This window comes from Choloepus didactylus, chromosome 5 (genome assembly GCF_015220235.1).
Source record: "Choloepus didactylus isolate mChoDid1 chromosome 5, mChoDid1.pri, whole genome shotgun sequence".
NCBI lineage: Eukaryota > Metazoa > Chordata > Mammalia > Pilosa > Megalonychidae > Choloepus > Choloepus didactylus.
The window spans coordinates 92,512,491-92,530,709 of NC_051311.1; the positions used below are offsets into that span (position 1 = coordinate 92,512,491).

Sequence of the window (18,219 nt, forward strand, 5' to 3'; positions counted from 1 at the left end):
TCCTCTCTGCTGGGCTGGCTGCTCTCAGATTCTCTGGTGTCTGGTCTCAGTCTATCTATGGTTGGAGTTTGAATCAGTAGAATGAGTTTCCGATAAGGGCTGCCACTGCAGTTCTCCCTTCTCCTTCCCGGAGCTGACAGCCCCTCCTCCCCCGGGACTGAGCCTGGCAGGGAGGGGCGCGGGTCCCCTGGCCGTAAAAACTTACAGATTTTGCTGATCTCAGCAGTTCCACGTTTTCATGGGTGTTGTATGAAGTATGCCCAAAGTCAGATTGCTCTGTGGTGTCCAGTCCACGCAGTTCCTGGCTTTCTACCTACTTTCCTGGAGGAGTAACTAAAACATACAGCTCACCAGTCTGCCATCTTGCCCCGCCTCCTCCTCTACTGCACTTCTCATCTCAAACATTGTAGTTTTCATTTCTAGAAATTCAATTTGGTCTTTTTAATATCTTCCATGCCTTTTCTCAACTTTTTGAACATGTGGAATACATGACAACCATTTTATTATCCTTCTCTGTTAATTCTAACATCTGTGTTAGTTATGGGTTGGTTTTCTTTTAATTTTTTGAGCAATTTTATTAAGATATACTCACATAGCATACAGTCATCCAAAGTGTACAGTTGTTCACAGTATCATCATACAGTTGTGCATTCATCACCACAATTTTTTGAACATTTTCATTACTCCAAAGAATAAAAATAAAAATGAACACCCAAAACATCTCATACTCCTTTCCCCTCCGTTCATTATTCAGTTACTTTTTGTCCCACTTTTCTCTACTCATCTGTCCAAACACTGGATACAGGGAGTGTGAATCACAATGTTTTCACAATCATAGTTATCCTGTATAAGTTACGTAGTTATACAATTGTCTTTAAGAATTAAGGATGCTGGATTTCAGTTCAACAGTTTCAGGTATTTCCTTCTAGCTATTCTAATAACTAAAAACTAAGAAAGGATATCTATATAATGCATAAGAATAACCTCCAAAATGACCTCTCGACTCCATCTGAGATCTCTCCGCCATGGAAATTTGTTTTGTTTAATTTCTCTTCCCCTTTTTTGGTCAGGAAGGATTTCTCAATCCCATGATGCTGGGTCCAGGCTCATCCACAGGAGTCATGTCCTACATTGCCAGGGAGATTTACACCCCTGAGAGTCATGTTGCATTTAAGAGGGGAGGGCAGCGAGTTTACCTGTGGAGTGGGCTTGAGAGAGAGAGGCTACATTTGAGCAACAAAAGACGTTCTCTGGGGGTGACTCTTAGGCACAACCACAGTAGGTTTAGCCTATTCTCTGCAGTAACAAGCTTCATAAGGACAAGCCCCAAGATTGAAGACTTGGCCTACTACAATGCTAGTCCCCAGTGCTTGCGAGAACACTAGGAATTCCCCAGGTGGGAAAATTTAATGTTTCCACATTGCAAACGCTCCTCACTCTCTGCCCAAACTGCTCTGGGATGCACCAGGGCCTCACACCAACCTACACAAACCAACCAGATTTCACCCCCATTCAAGGTTCCATGTAATTACAGTGTTTGAATAAACTGACCATACAAGTTAAATTACGTAGCACGCTACAGAAAATATAGATTTTGCACCAAACAAACATCTCTTCCTTTGGTCTCACACAGAAGTTGAAGTTTAAAAACACAGTCAATATCATCCTTTTACTTTCAGTTGGGTTGACCTTAGTTCTAATCAAGTCAATTTTGTTCATATCTCTAAGTAAAGTCTGATCTCTTTTTCAGCTTATTCAACACTTGCTGTATGGGGTAATGCTGACATTCAATAGCTGCCAAACTCTGGCTGTGAGTCTCAGGTATCACACAGATTTCTGAAGTTCAAGGGACTGGTCAGGTTATACAAAAAGAGCTCAGCATTTCAGAATTTAGAGAAAACCGTTACAAATCATGAATAGATGCGACTGCTATAAGAGCTTAGAATCTAGGAACCTTTACCATAAGCCTTCCCCTGATAATCTATGCTATTAGATTGAATTCTCAGTGCTTGCACATTATAGTTAGTCCATATTAGTGTGGCGTTATAATGTTTATCTTTTTGACTCTGGCTTATTTCACTCAACATACTGTCCTCAAGGTCCATTCACTTAGTTGCACACCTCACAACTTCATTTCTTCTTGCCACCACTTGGATTGCATTGTATGTATACACCTCAGTTCACTATTCCATCTTTCAGATGATGCACCCACAGGCCACCCCCATCCACTGTGAATCATATATACTGCTGCCATAAACACCTGTGTGCAATGTCCACTCATGTCCCTGCTCTCAGCTCCTCCAAATATACATCCAATATCGGGGTTGAAGGACCATATGGCAACCCCATAGTTAGCTTCCTGTGGAACCACCCCACCACGCCCCAGCTGGGCACACCACTCCACTTCTCAACCAACAGGGAACAGGTACATCCCTCTTTCCACACTCCCTCCGGCACCTGTATCCCTCTGTTTATGTTTCAAACAGTTTTATTCACATACCATACAATCCACCCCAAGCAAACAATCAATGATTCCCACTACAATCACATAATTACGCATTCAGCACCACAATCTATATGAGGACATTTCCATCTCATCCCCAAAGAAAGACAAAAGGAGAAAAAAAATTAATAAAAATACAAAACATAGAAGAAAAATAAAATAAAATACAATGAAAAGATCAGACACCACCACCGCCACCATGAATCCCATATCACTCCCTTATATCCCCCTCTTATAGACATTTAGCTTTGGTATATTGCCTTTGTTACAATTAATGGAAGCATCTTACAATGCTACTGTTAACTATAGACTCTAGTTTGCATTGATTATATTTTTTCCCCTATACCATCCAATTTTCAACACCTTGCAATGATGACACTCATTTGTTCTCCCTCTTTTAAAAACATTCTTATATTTGTACATTTAATCACCATCACTGACCACTCTAGGTTTCGCTAAGTTATACAATCCCCAGTCTTTATCTTCTGTCTTTCTTTCAGGTGTCATATATGCCCTTAGCCTTCCTCTTTCAACTGTACTCACACTCATCTTTGTTCAGAGTACTTACAATATTGTGTTACCATTACACACTATTATGCTATCCATTCCATTTCTGGATCTATATAATACTGTTAAGACTTCTATACTCCTTCAGCATCAAATGCCGGATCCCTAATCTCTTTCTATCTCGTGATACCTTGCGTTCTCAACTCTCAAATTTTGCTCATCAATGTTAGTCCGTATTAGTGAGACCATACACTATCCATCCTTTTGTTTTTGGCTAATTTCACTCAACATAATGTCTACTGTCTACCATTTTGTCTTTTGAATTTTATATATCATATCTTATTTTATATTTTCCCCCTTTCTCTCTTTTTACCCTTACTGATAGTCTTCATTTCTACACTCTTCTCCAAACCTCTCTTCCTGTTTTTTCCTTTCTGCCTGTAGTGTTCCCTTTAGTATTTCTTGTAGAGCAGGTATTTTGTTCACAAACTCTCTTGGTGTCTGTCTGAAAATATTTTAAAATCTCCCTCATTTTTAAAGGACAGTTTTGCCAGATATAGAATTCTTGGTTGGCAGTTTTTCTCTTTCACTACCTTAAATGTATCATATCACTGCCTTCTCACCTCCATTGTTTCTACTGAGAAATCCACACAGTCTTATTGAGCTTCCTTTGTATGTGACAGATCGCTTTTCTCTTGTTGCTTTCATAATTCTCTCTTTGTCTTTGACATTCGATAATCTGCTTATTAAGTGTCTTGGAGTCAGTCTACTCGGATCTATTCTGTTTGGGGTATGCTGTGCTTCTTGGATCTGTAATTTTATGTCTTTCATAGTAGATGAGAAATTTTTGGTGATTATTTCCTCCAGTATTCTTTCTGCCCTTTTCCCCTTCTCTTCTCCTTCTGGGACACCCATGGCATGTATATTCATGTGCTTCATGTTGTCATTCAATTCCCTGAGACCCAGCTCATATTTTTCCATTCTTTTCCCTGTCTGTTCTTTTGTGTGTAGGATTTCAGATATCCTGTCCTCTAGTTCCTGAATCCTTTCTTCTGCCTCTTCAGATCTGTTGTTGTAAGTCTCCATTGTGTTTTTCATGTCTTCTATTGTGCCTTTCATTCCCATAAGTTCTGCCAATTGTTTTCTCAAACTTTCTAGTTCTTCCTTATATTGCCCAATGTCTTCTTTATATCCTTTATTTCTTTTGCTATACCTTCCCTCAACTCTTGATTTGATTTTTGAATTGATTTAGCAAATTTGTTTGAAGATCTTTAATTAGTTGTTTCAACTCTTGTATCTCATTTGAATTATAAGTTTGTTCTTTTGACTGGGCCATATTTTGTTTTTCCTAGTGTGATTCATAATTTTTTGTTGTCTAGGCATTTGGTTTCCTTGATTATCCCAATCAAGCCTTCCCAGACTAGACAGGCCCAGGTCTAATGAGGAGGCTGTATTCAGAGTCAGATTTCCCTGAGGGTGAGACCTAGCAGAATGTCAGACACTCCTGTGAGGCTTCTACACTCTGTGCTTTTCCTATCCTGCCCAGCAGGTGGTGCTTCTCAGTAAAGAGGTATGGTGCATTTCATTCTCAGTGGACCCTGTCCCAGCCAGTGGGAGCCAAGCTTATCCTGTTTCTGTTGTTTTCCCCCCACCCAGGCCCTGGGGTCTTAATTCTCTGAGGAAGGGCCACCACATGAGCTGGGCCCCACCCCTCCCTTTTCTTAGGGAAGATAAGCCCTTTAGGGTATTATCTCCTGCACCTGAGTTTTCCTTCTGATTCTCTATCTTATCTCCACACTTGCCCGGATCAGTGCTGACAACTGAAAATGCCTGAGGCTTTCTCTAATAAGCTACATAGAATGAGAGAGAAAAAAAAAGAAAGAAGGAAGATGTCCCCTTTTCAGAGGCAGTCCTGAGCACTCAAGTTCACCAGGCAAGAACTGGAGTTGGCACCCAGTTCTGTGTGCCCCTTTTCTTGGGACACAGCCCTTTTCCAGTATTCTGAGCACAGCAGACTCCAAAAGTCTCTGTTTCTATTTATTTATGGTTTGTTTGTTTTTTTTTTTTTTTTCTGTCAGCGTCACCTCCTCTCTGCCAGGAGAAATCTTGGGTTCCTTTCCTGCTTGCTCTGGGTTTATCTGTGCTTATAGCATGTATTCAGTAGTCCAAACTTGTTAATTAAAACCACAATTGGAGCTTGGTTGAGCTACATTCCCTTACTGCCAGCAAGGACTGCTTCTTTTCCCACAGTGAAGTTTTCCAACAGCCTGCCATGCTGGTGGGGGAGGGGTGCCAGCTCCGCAGTTTGGGGAGCTTTATTTACAGTTCTATGCTGTGGTCTCAGCCATTCAACCCATACCAGACTGGTGTACAATCTGTGTTCAGTCACAGATGTCCCCCCATAAGTTGTTCAGACTATTTTCTCGTTATTCCATTTATTTAATAGTTGCTCTAGGGGACTAACTAAATTTTGCACCTCCCTATGCTGTCATCTTGCCCCACCTCTCTGGGTTGGTTTTGATTCATTATTCTCTTCATTATGGTCCTGGTCATGTTTTCTTGCCTCTTTGCATGTCTGTAATCTTTCTTTGCAGGCCAGATATTGTGAATTTTACCTTGTTTGAATGCTAGATATTTTTGTATTCCTATAAAGCTTGAACTTTGCTCAAGGATGCAGTGAGGTTACTAATTTGAGCTTTTAATGTCTTGATTTTACAGTTTGTTAGGCAGTTCTGGAGCAGTGTTCAGTCTAGGGCTAATTATTTACCACAACTCAGTACTCTACCCAGTGCCCTTGAATTATGAGTCTTCCCAGTCTGGCAGGTAGAACAGTCATTATTCCTGGACCTGTGTTGAGTACCAGGCTCTATTCCCTTTGATACTTTATCCTATGAACTCTAGCTGCCTTGGACTTGGAGGACTCTCAGCTTGGTCTCCCCAACTCATAGTTTGCTGGGCTCCACCTGTATTCTGTCTCCCCTGCAATGCAGCCTGGAAATTCTCTAAAGGCATTAAGTGGTGGTTCATACCATTTGTTTCCTATCTCTCAGTGATCATTGTCTTTCACTGCCTGATGTAAGTGCTGTTTCATGTATCTTGCATTAAAAAAAAAAAATCGTTGTTGTCATTGTTTCAGAAAAAAAGTATCACAAGCAAAATTCATGATACCATAAGATTGGGGCCTGCACTTTGATCTACATAGCCCACAGGACAAATCTGGCCTGGGGCCTGCTTTTGTAAGGCCTGAGAGCTAATAATGATTTTTACATTTTTTAAGAGTTGTAAAAAGCAAAAACAGAACAAAACAAAACAAAGAATATGCAACAGAGACCATATGTATCCTGAAACATAAAAAGTATTTATCTTACGACTTTGTAGAAAAAGTGCGCAGACTATTGCTCTAGATTAATAGAAACAACAAACTTGCTTGTTTTTGTAAACACCAACAAAGTTGATGTCTGATTACCCATGACACTCCCAGAATTTTCCACTTTGACAGAATAATGGAGAACCAACAACACTATAAAAGCACAAATAATCAGAAGGTAGTTCCGCCCTGTCAAAGCAATTTTAAGCAGACAGCCATAAGCCTTGTAGTATTCTTCATTCTGCTACTGAATTTCCTCCATGTGGTCCTGAGGCATATCACCATGACTGAAAACCAAAACTTTGATGTGTTCTAAACAAAAAATTATTTCTGAGATTTACCGAAGACTGGATTTTTTCCCATTTTGAGAGAATACACTGTCCCTAGATTTCACAAGTGGTATCCTGTGGTTAGTCCCATTTCAACCTTTTTTCCAACGCATGATTCAGTTTTCTATTTTAAATCACAGTATTATTACATGTATAACTCTCCAAGCTAACTACAAGTTGAGAACTTTCTTTTTACTTGGTGGTTTCCTTTGATGCCAAAAGAGTTTATTTTTTTCTATTTTCTATTTAAAATCTTCCAGTTTGACTAAAATGAAGTAAACCCAGTAGTGCCAGCTTCCCTATACAATGTAGACAGTGAGAAACATCAGTCCTTCGGCTGGCAGCACCTTTTACCTATAGTATCCTATAAACATCTAGATTGAGGGTTTTTAAGACAAAAGAACTTTGTACTACATGCATTTTTGGGCTTAGAGAATAGCTTAATATACCACAGTCAGGTTTCATATCTAAGTTGATGAATCAAGTATAAAACCTACTAGAGAAGTCTGCTTCTTATTAGAAATATCTTATTTAATTAAGCTATTCGCCACCTCTTAAATTACCAAACTTAGAATCACAGCTTTCATAAGTATTAGAGAATTACCCCATGGAAAAATACACACTGTGCATAGCTTATGATTTGGTAAATGTTTCATCCTGAGAGAGCCCCAGGCTTTCTTTTGACCTCAGAATAGCATATAATACTTGCAAATAACTATAAGGGTTATAAAACTGAGACTTATTTATCAGTGACAGCAATAGGAAGGGAAGCCATGGAGCAGGAAATCAAATGAAATTACAGGGTTGACATATCAAAACTGTGGGAAGCCTAAGCCTGATGGCTTAAATCTTACTGGCATGGTTTCATGCAGAAATTATCCCAAAGTCATGCTACAGACACAATCCAGACCTCTTAGCAATAAGGGTATTTCTGTTTTTATACCTCATAGGTTCTGTGAGGAAGGCCCAGATGAACTGAGCTCAGCTGCGTATTGTAACAACTTACATATAAAGCAGCTCATTATTTCAAAAATTGTGTTTCAGACTCGAAATCTCCATAGAAGGAAGCAATCTGCCTTGATTTTCTAGGCCTTTTAAATAATTTCATCCATATGATATATATAAGGCCTGTGGCCTTCCGGGTGCCAAACTGTTTTAGAGTCAAAATGAAATACGTAAGTTTCTCTTAAACCTAATCACCAGAGTGCTCCTGCTCACACTCACAGCTCTCTCCAAGGGAGACTGCTGTCTGCAGCTGATGTCCCTCTGCACTATTCCCTAATGGATTTAATCTAATATCAGAGACAACTTACAGAGCCATCTAGAGTATATTGTGTAGCCATCTGGAGTAGTATATTGTGTGCTACTCCACAATAGAACTCTGCTGATCAGTACCTAGATTTTTGCACTGTAAGCAAAAAATACATTCTTCATCCTCCAGTTTGGCCCTTTCTGTATTGAAGAAGTACAGGCCAGAGTGTAAGACACAACACATAACATGCAAAATGAATTAAACAGATTGAGAAGTTTCATAATAACCAATGAAGTAAGTGTGCACATGCTTCATAGCATTCATTCATCCATTTCTTCAATCAACAATTGTTGAAGGCCTATTTGTTGAGTTCAAGAGAGATCACTATGGAGTCTAGGCCACTGCACTCTTTCTCCTAAATTATTGCAGTAAACTGATTAGTTTTTCCTTTGTCAATCCTTGTCCTTTCCAATCTTTCCCCACATTCAGAATGACCTTTCTAATAAAAAATTTATGTGAACCTCAGATTAAAACCTTTAAATGACTTTGCATTGCTAAGATAAAATCCAAATTTTTAGCTTTGTTTACAAGGTGCTATATGATATGATCCCTGCCAAATCAGCTTCTTTTTATGCCACTTTCTTCCTTATTCTCTCTACTCTGACCATGTTTGACCTTTCTTAGTTCCTCAAACTAACAATTATAGTCTAATTTAGATGTGTCCCCTCTATGCTCTCACAGCACCTTGTTCTTACCTTTATTATAACATTTAGGCCACTGTATTACATTCACTGGTTTGTTTGTCTTTCCTCACTGAGATGTAAGTTCCTCAAAAGGGAGTGAAAATATTTCAAAATAGCTTAATTTATAATTCAAACATTCTTATATATGTTAAATAATTGATCAATAAATAATTTGATTACTCTATGATTCAGAGCGAATAACCAAATTTCTATTGCTTTAGATTTCCGGGACCAAGAAAAAGGTTAACTCTATTGGTTCCTTATGAAACTCAAGAACATTAGATCACAACTAGTTAATTGTTATCACAATTGAAATACTAAAATTTCCATCAAATTTTCACTATGTAACTGAGTTTGCTCATTAGGCGCTGAGTCAGACCTGGAAAAGTACCGGTGCTATTTTAATTTCTGTGATACTTTTTGTTAATATTCTATGATTTAACAGACTGATTTCTTAACTTTTATGGCATATAAAATGAATATTTAAAACTGAAACTTGATCTTATGAAGACACCCTCTCCAGCCACATATTTCCTTTTTCTAGTCAGTATATCTCATGGGTAGGTTAATAGTATACACTCAACATACACAGTTTAATTTCAATGTTCTTAGTAGAATTTAAAGGAAAATTTCATCTGAATTAATTTTTTTAGTAGTGCATATATTATCTATTACAACAAATATTTAAAAAAATAGTACCACTCACCATTGCAGCCAAATGTAGTCAGAAAAAAATGTGTAAAAGCTACCCACCTTTGTGGGACTGGGAATTTTGTGTACTTTTACAATTAGCGAATTTACAATTTGCATAATATCAAACCAAATTCCTATTTACTCTAACCATACACAGTTAGTTTAAAATCTTGCATTATTAAATATGTATTTGGTTGATTTTTAAATCCAATTATTAGAAACCAGCTGTGCCAGAAAAAATTTTAAATCAGTTTCACCCAACAACAGGACAGGTGAACATTTCTAAATTATTTTATGAGGTCCTTTAAAACAAAATGTCTGCTTCATGTTACCAGTAAGCAATTAGAAGGAAAAAATGTCAAACATAAGAACGTGATAGTGAAAAGGAAAAAAAAGATATAAAACCATATTTCTACTTATGTATGGGCAATGACTGTTCATCTGATATAACAAATGTGCAGACTCCTTACCAGTAACTGTTATACAATCATCTTTGTGGGCTTCAGCCATTTCCTGTACATGGATCTCTGAGTTCATATCAACCTCTTTCCCTGATAACTGTAAATGAGCTTGAAGAGAAGATGGGACCTTGACAGTAATGGAGCCTGTAATAAATTTAAAGGAGAGCTTATTCATGCAAAGAAATCAAAAGTACCAATGCCTATTATAAATTAGATTGAAAGGGTAGCATTGTTCCTCATACACCATCTTTATTCTTCACTACATTTATTTAAACAGTCGTGCCCTGTCCTATTCCCAGGTGGTCAATGTTTCCTTACTCAAGACATTTCACAGTAACTTTCATCAAGAAAAAGAGTCATTAGAGTATTATGAATTACTATTTCTTCTTTTATCGATAGCCCTAGCCAGCTTATTCAATATCAGAAAAGTCAGTAGTCTACGGCACAATGTAGCTTACAAATAGGATTTACAATTTACTGAACATTAACAAAGAGCCAGCGACTTCAATTACATTATCTTTTAAGTATATAAACTTTATGAGATATTATAATTCCCATTTTACAGATGAGAACTTGCTCAAGTTCCCACTAAAGTGTTGGAATCAACCTCAATTTCAATGACTACAAAGACCATGCGCTTAACCACGATGGTATTTCACACAATGTTGCCTCAGAATACTACAGGACATGAGACCTCACTGATCATCATAACACATCTATAATTCTGAGCTCTTATACTTTCAATTGAGCCTTACCCAGGGAGGAGGATTTCATAAGCAAAAAGTATTATTTGAATTTCAATTCCCTAATGTTTCTTTTGAGTGGATCTATAGCTTTTGGGTACCTAAGCAAGAGATCCAATTTTATTTCCAGTACTATCTTGTGGTAATTCAAGTTTCTGAAGGAGAAAATCAGAAAATCAGCTATGGAATCATCTTTTTCAAAACAATTACATGGATTGCAGTGTACACATCTGTTTCAGAAGTTTTTCTTTATCTGTTTCTTACATATCAAATAAAATAAGAGGCTCTTAGCATGAAGCATTAACCCCCAACTTGTGGAAAAAGGCAGTCAGGATGACATTCATAGTGAATGTTGTAAAGATTCCTTTCAGAAAGTATTTATTTATTGCTCAATACTTTCCTTCTTGTCTGGTAAACATTGGCTTAACTTTCCCTAAGTAATTTCAGATCTTCTCAGCAGTAAAGTGTACACAGACATGATTCTGGGTTTGGGGTAAGACCAAGGAACTCCATACTCACTCCTCTAAAACAGAGTTAAGCAATACCAATAGTTCTATCCCCTTTTCCCTCCATATGCTTAAAAACAAAAACCACCACTACCAAAACTTCCCTACTAATTGGGAATGAAGAATTCCAATGACATGAAAACTTTCCCAACTGTCCCATCTTTAACACTTAATACTATCTTTTTAGAAAGGAGAGCTCTTGATATGTCTTCAAACTCTTTTCATTTACTGCTATCTTGAAAAATTAATAATGAAATACTAATAGCACCATTTATTGAAGGCATAATATATTAAGATTAGTGATTTTCCCAAGAACAAAAAATTAAGTAGAAAACCAGCAAGTCTTACTCCCAAGCCCATAGCATTTCTGAATGAATAAATTCACCATGTTAACTTTTATAAAGAAAGAGAAAGTAAGCATTTTAATATTCTTTTTCACATGGCAAAATGGAGAAGACCTGAGAGACTCAAGTGACTGACTCTGAATCCTACAGCATGATAGGAGCAGAATGAATTCCAGATGTCTTAATCATTAAGCAAGAAAGTCCTGAATAACTTTCCACTATTCTAAAATGTGACTGCTCTGAACTGTGGTGAGAAAAGAATAGAAGTAAGATAGAAATCTTTGTTTCCAGTTATCTTTAAGCTTCCACCAGTGACATGGTCTCAGTTAGGAGAAAACAAAAAACTGCAATGCCAACCAAATTTGCAAAAACCTTGTTATTTCAACAGGTTACTGAAACAATACTCCAAAAAACTACTCAAATTTTTTTTTTAATGGATGAGGATTAACAATGTTTTTTGTTTGTTTTGTTTTACTTTTTGGACCATTCACACAAAACAGGAAATTATTTTCATGTAAGAGCTGCTTATTCAAAACTTAGTTTTTACTCTACTATTATGTTAAATGTATTAACGATTTAGGCTTTTTCTCTTTGGATCTTCTTAATAAGAGAATGCAATTATATGACTTCTATGGCATTTACAAAAACAAAAAACCCTGAAAAATATGATTGGAGCTTTTGGAAATTTAGTGAGGATATACAGTATTATCCTATTTTAAAGGGAAAAGAAACCCACATGGTTTTGCGAAATCAAGCCACACCTGTGTATCAGCAATAACTAGTTTCACAGACCTCTGTGTTTTGTAATTCTATTTTGACACTGACAAGGGAGCACAGTTGGATGAAAAAGTATCAACCAACATGGCAAAGAAATTACTGATAACAAGAACAACCAATCTTTGTAATACAGAGAGTTTCTAGACTTTATTTTTTATTTTTAATATAGAGCTATGGTTCTTAACTTTCTGCAGCCAGGCCACTTCAGCCACTACGGTCAAGCTACCCTACCCAAGCCACTTGCCACCATATGTGCACATACATACACACTCACAATTAGCCTTGAGATGACTAAAAAGCATACCATTTTCAATGAACGATTTGACTCTTAGAGTCAGTTATTTGTATTAGAAATTAGACACAGACACATTGTAAGTTTTGAAACTTCAACAGACTAGCTCAACAATCACTTCTGAGGGCCGTCTTAGTGATACCTTTATTGCAGGATCACATTTTGAAAACTATTACTCCAGAGTGATGGCCTAAGAAGGTCTTCTTGCAGACTTGTAGGAAAGATTCCAAAAGAACCTGAGAGGATTTTCCCTCCCAAAAATATTTTATTTTAGATGTAAAACAAAACTGAAAAACCCAAACAGTAACATTTAAAATTTCCAAAATAACATATACTCAGTTTATTACATTTTTGTTTCTACTACAAGGTAAAGATAGTCTTCATGGCCATCTATCCCAAAAGTTTTAAAGATCACTGGACATAGAGAACAGACCAGACTTTAAATCAAGTTCTATCAGAAGAAATTTTCTTGAAATAACTATGTCAGTATAGACAAGATATTTTCACCATCTGTTTCTTTAGTGTTACATAAAATCTTGCTTACACCATACGTCAAAATAAAACATTTTTGGCTAACCTTTATGGGTTTTCAAGTCCACTTCTCCCAGTTGGCTGACATAAACATCAATGGCACCCTGATGAGTTGAGGCTTTCAGACATCCAGAGGATGAATCTGGGAGCAAGGATAAACCGTTTAAGTCTGATCATTCTTATTTGATAAATGGAATTATAAACTTGGGATAAGGAGTTGAGTTTTCCAAGGTTTTGTACGTTCCTCATAACACTGCCATCATCAACAGTAACAGTATCAGAAATTTAGAAATCTATATCTGGACAATTAATTATAAAAACTCTATGTCTACAGTAACCTGCATACCTTACCTCTAAACATGTTTACTCTAAAACCTAATAGGTGGAAGGATGGTATACAAGTGACAGATCCTTGACAGCAATAATTGTTAAGCATCATTGATACATTTAGTTTGCTATTATTTAAAATATTTTGTAAACTGACAATATTCACCACAGAATGTACATTTACAGTCACATACAAGCAGTAGCAAAGTTAACTAAAATCAAAATCTCCTGTTATTTTTCCCTTTAGCAAATTTGCTAGTACAGAAAAGTGCTGCTAATAGTGAAAAATTACTCTAGATAAGATTTTGCATTTTTTAGAGGGACAGTGAAAAAATTAAAAGAGAAATCATTGGAAGAGTGGATGAAGTTTTTAATATCTAATATTTCTTTTCCTTTCAAAAGTTTTTGGAATGAACAGATATGTTTAAGTCAGGGGAAGAAAACCAGTAATTCAAGTAGTCCTGATATGACACCCAAATTTCCCTCCATTGTCAGTAACCCATGTTTCCAGTCACCTAAGGTAAGAGAGTGATGTTGAAGAGTCAGTGCTAAGTAGCTTCTCCTTTCCCCTCTTCCCTGGCCAGCTGAACTTTTAATTTAATATTCTGACTGTCCTGAAAAGACCAAAATATATTCTTTTTAGAGAGGACTCTAAAGAATTGATTATCAAAAGTCAAATTAAGACTTCATTTACAGAATTTCATTTTTTTGAAAATTCACATAATGGAGAAATTCTATAGATACTGAAGAAAGCCTATAGGAAATAAGCATTAGAGAGTGATTTCAGAAGTAAATAGAAATTGTTAGTCCAGACAGTGGTTGGAATAAGTACACTTCCACAGAGAGATTATCACAATTCTGGGCAAAGATCTTGTTGGTCAGACAGAGACCACTGAGTTTTCTTATAAAATTACACGTACAAAAGGAAAAACCTGATGTCAACTGTCAGCTAATACTAAATACGACCAAAGAAATAGAAACTTGGAACATAAACTTTGCTAATAGCAGAGAATAACAACTAAACTTCAAAAACTAAAATTCCAAACTTTGTTATTTTCTTTTAGATAAAGGGAGAAATCTTTCGAAACTGGTCAAGCATTTTCAAAAAGTTCTGAATTTTTATGATTCTAACTCAAGTTTCAACATGTAGATACTAAGAGATATCAACTCAAAACAACAGATATTTCTTGTGTTCTGCAACCTGATTCATACACTTCCAAAGCTACACTAATTGCAAGAACAAGGAACAAATATTACACATAGAAGATAAGGATTTGTAAGGTCACTTCAAGTAAAATTTTCTAAATTAATGCTCTGCCTAAGCATTCTGTATTAGAAAGGAAGCAAATAGGAGGCTGGGATTATGAGAGACACAGAAGACAAACACACACACACACACACAAAGATGTTCTTTTTCTTAGATACATTTACCAATACAAAGCTTCTGGAAGTGCCTTCGAAAAGAGACAGCAGAAGCAGAGAAAGTAAAGCTAGGTGAGCAACGTATTTGTACTCCTATCCCACCACTACCTACCAATTTTCTCCTGTTGACTCATTTTAAATAGAAGACTTAGTGTTCCAGAAGAAAGGTACTATTTAAAAACTTTGAGTCCACGGAAAATCAGAGTTTTGTCATATAGAATTTCATTGCCCTTTAGTATTGGAGAGAGCTCTGTTTTATGGAAATCAGGAAGAACTGAGTTTGGGGAGGTAGGCTTGAATGTATACAAAAAATCTAAATGAGTGATGAGATTACTTAAGAAGCAGATCAATTATATTACCTAAACTAGAAATAGAGGAAATCCCAAATATATTCCAAAGTGGGGTTTCTTTTTCTTTTTGTAGAAATTGGCTAGTTGCTTTTAAAACTTATATGGAAAATCCAAGGGCCTAGAATATCCAAAGCAATCTTGAAAAAGAACAGATCTGGAGGACTTAAACTATCTGATATAGAGACTCTATTACAAAACTACACTAATCAAGACATTGTGGTAATGACTGTCTTAACTGAAGTAGCTTCCTTTTCCCCAAATATTCTCTACCCCATTATACTCTCTCATTTCTTCATAGCACCTCTCACAATCTGAAATTATTTTTATTTACATGCATATGTGCTTACTGTGTTTCTTCTCATCCAAAAGGTAAGGACTCTGAGCACAGGGACTGTGCCAGTTTGAATGTATTGTGTCCCCCAAATGCCATTATCTTTGATGTAGTCTTGTGGGGCAGATGTTTTGGTGCTGATTAGATTTGCTTGGAATGTGCCCCACCCAGCTGTGGGTGATGACTTTGATGAGATATTCCAATGGAGGCATGGCCCCACCCATTCAGGGTGGGCCTTGATCAGTGGAGCTATATAAATGAGCTGACTCAAAGAGAGGAAACTGAGTGCAGCTGGGAGTGATGTTTTGAAGAGAAGCAAGCTTGCTAGAGAGGAACGTCCTGGGAGAAAGGCGTTTTGAGGCTGGAGCTTTGGAGCAGATGCCAGCTGCCTTCCCAGCTAACAGAGGTTTTCCAGATGCCATTGGCCATCCTCCAGTGAAGGTACCCGATTACTGATGTGTTACCTTGGACACTTTATGGCCTTAAGACTGTAACTGTGTAGCCAAATAAACCCCCTTTTTATAAAAGCCAATCCGTCTCTGGTGTTTTGCATTCCGCAGCATTAGCAAACTAGAACAGGGACTATGTCTTATTTGCCACTACATTCTTCAATACCAAAAAAGCTGCTGACACAAAGCAGGCCCTCAATATATGTTGACTAGCTTGTTACTGACTTATTCAGGGTTGTCTTCAAACACTAACACAATTTTGGGACCACTAAACAGTGACAAAGATTTTATCTTCCTTTCTTCCAAAGACTTAATATTCCAAGAACTCAAGGAACTTATGAAATTAGTACTTCACTTAAAATTAAGCTTAAAACACAATGGCTTACTGGTTTTACTTATATAATAAACTGGAAGAGGAAAGGGAAGGATCATTTGTTGAATACCTACCACACATTGGGCTAGACTTTATATAATTTATTTAAACTCGCAATAGCCCTGAGCTACAAGTGGTATCCATTTTATGTATAAGAATGCAAATACAATTTTATTCATCTTTTTAAAGAGACAACTTTTGTTTTTGTTGATTCTATTTTTTTAATTCTCTATTTCATTTACCTCCACTGTAACCTTTCTTATTTCCTTGCTTCTGCTCACTTTGAATTTAGTTTGCACTCCTTTTTCTAGATTCTCCATTTTTGAGGTTAGCTCTCTGATATGAGACTTTACTTCTTCTTTTTTAATATAAGCATTTAGAGCTATAAATGTCCCACTCAGCAATGCCTTTGCTACATCCCATAAGCTTTAGTATGTTGCGTTTTTATTTTCATTTGCCTCAATTTATTTCCTAATTTTCCTTCTGATTTCTTCTTTGACCCACTGGTTGTTTAAGAGTACATTGTTTAATTTTCTGACATTTGTGACTTTTCAATTTCTCCCTCTATTACTGATTTCTAGCTTCATTTCACTCTGGTCAGAGAAGACACATTGTATGATTTCAATATTTCTTAATTTATTGAGACTTGTTTTTTGACCTAACATATGGTCTATACTGGAGAATATACCATGTATACTACAGAAGAATGTGTGTTCTGCTATTGTTGGGTGAAGTGATCTATAGGTCTGTTAGATCTATCTGGTTTCAAGCATTGTTCAAGTCTTCTATTTCCTTATTGATCTTCTGCCTAGATGTTCTATCCATTTTTGAAAGTGGTATATTGAAATCTCCTATTAATTTTAATGTAGAACTGTCTATTTCTCCCTTCAAACCTATCAATATTTCCTTCATATATTTTGGGGTTCTGCTGTTTGGTACATAATATATTTATAATTGTTATGTCTTCCTTTTGAATTGACTCCTCTAACAATATATTATGACTTTTGTCCCTTGTAACAGTTTTTGACTTAGTCTATTTTATCTGATATTACATTAACTACTCCAGCTCTCTTTTGGCTACTACTTGTATGGAATATTTTTTCCATCCTTTTACTTTCAGTCTACTTATGTCTTTGAATTTAAGGTGAGTCTCCTGTAAACAGTATTTAACTGAGCCATGTTTTGTTATCCATTCTGCCAATCTCTGCATTTTGACTGGAGAGTTTAATCCATTTACATTTAAAGTAACTACTGTTCATGCAGTACTTTCTTCTGCCATTTTGCTATTTTGTCTTTGGAGTTCTTATAACTTTTTTTACCCTCAATTCTTCCATTAATGCTTACTTCCATATGTATATTTTTGTTTTTTATACTGTACCATTTGAGTCCCTTCTCATTTCTTTCTGAATATATTTTTTCATGTATTTTCTTTGTGGTTACCATAGGATTGAAATTTAACATCCTAAATATATAGTATCATATAATTTGAGAGCAACATATCTTCAATAGCATACATATAACACTTTTCCTGTACCTTTCCACCCTCCCATCTTATTTTTGTACTCATTAAAATTTATATTTTTGTACATGGTGTATTCCAAACCAACAATTTATCATTATTGTTTATGCATTTGCATTTCATCACCTGTAAGAAGAAGGGGATTTACATACCAAAAATTACAATGCAATAGTACTGGCATTTATAATTACCCATATGGTTACCTTTATTGGAGGCCTTCATTTCTTTATGCCACTTTGATCCACTGTCTAGTGCTTTTTCTTTTAGTCTGAAGAACTCTCTTTAGCATTACTCATAGGGCTGCTCTAGTGGTAATGAACTCACTCAGCTTTTGTTTATCTGGGAATGTCTTAATCTCTCCCTCATTTCTGAAAGAAATGAGTATTTTGCACCACTTCCT

The 18,219-nt window shown here is 36.4% G+C and overlaps 1 protein-coding gene across 7 annotated transcripts in view; it reads right to left on the bottom strand.

The window, feature by feature from the left end:
• FAM185A (family with sequence similarity 185 member A) overlaps positions 1-18,219 on the bottom strand; it is a 130,627-nt gene that overhangs the window by 79,369 nt on the left and 33,039 nt on the right. For all 7 annotated transcript variants that reach the window (XM_037836476.1, XM_037836483.1, XM_037836479.1 and 4 more), the window contains exons 6-7: positions 13,095-13,190; positions 9,865-9,999 (exon numbers count right to left, since the gene is read on the bottom strand). In XM_037836476.1, coding sequence (XP_037692404.1) covers positions 9,865-9,999; positions 13,095-13,190 — 231 coding nt within the window. The remainder of the gene's footprint in view (positions 1-9,864; positions 10,000-13,094; positions 13,191-18,219) is intronic.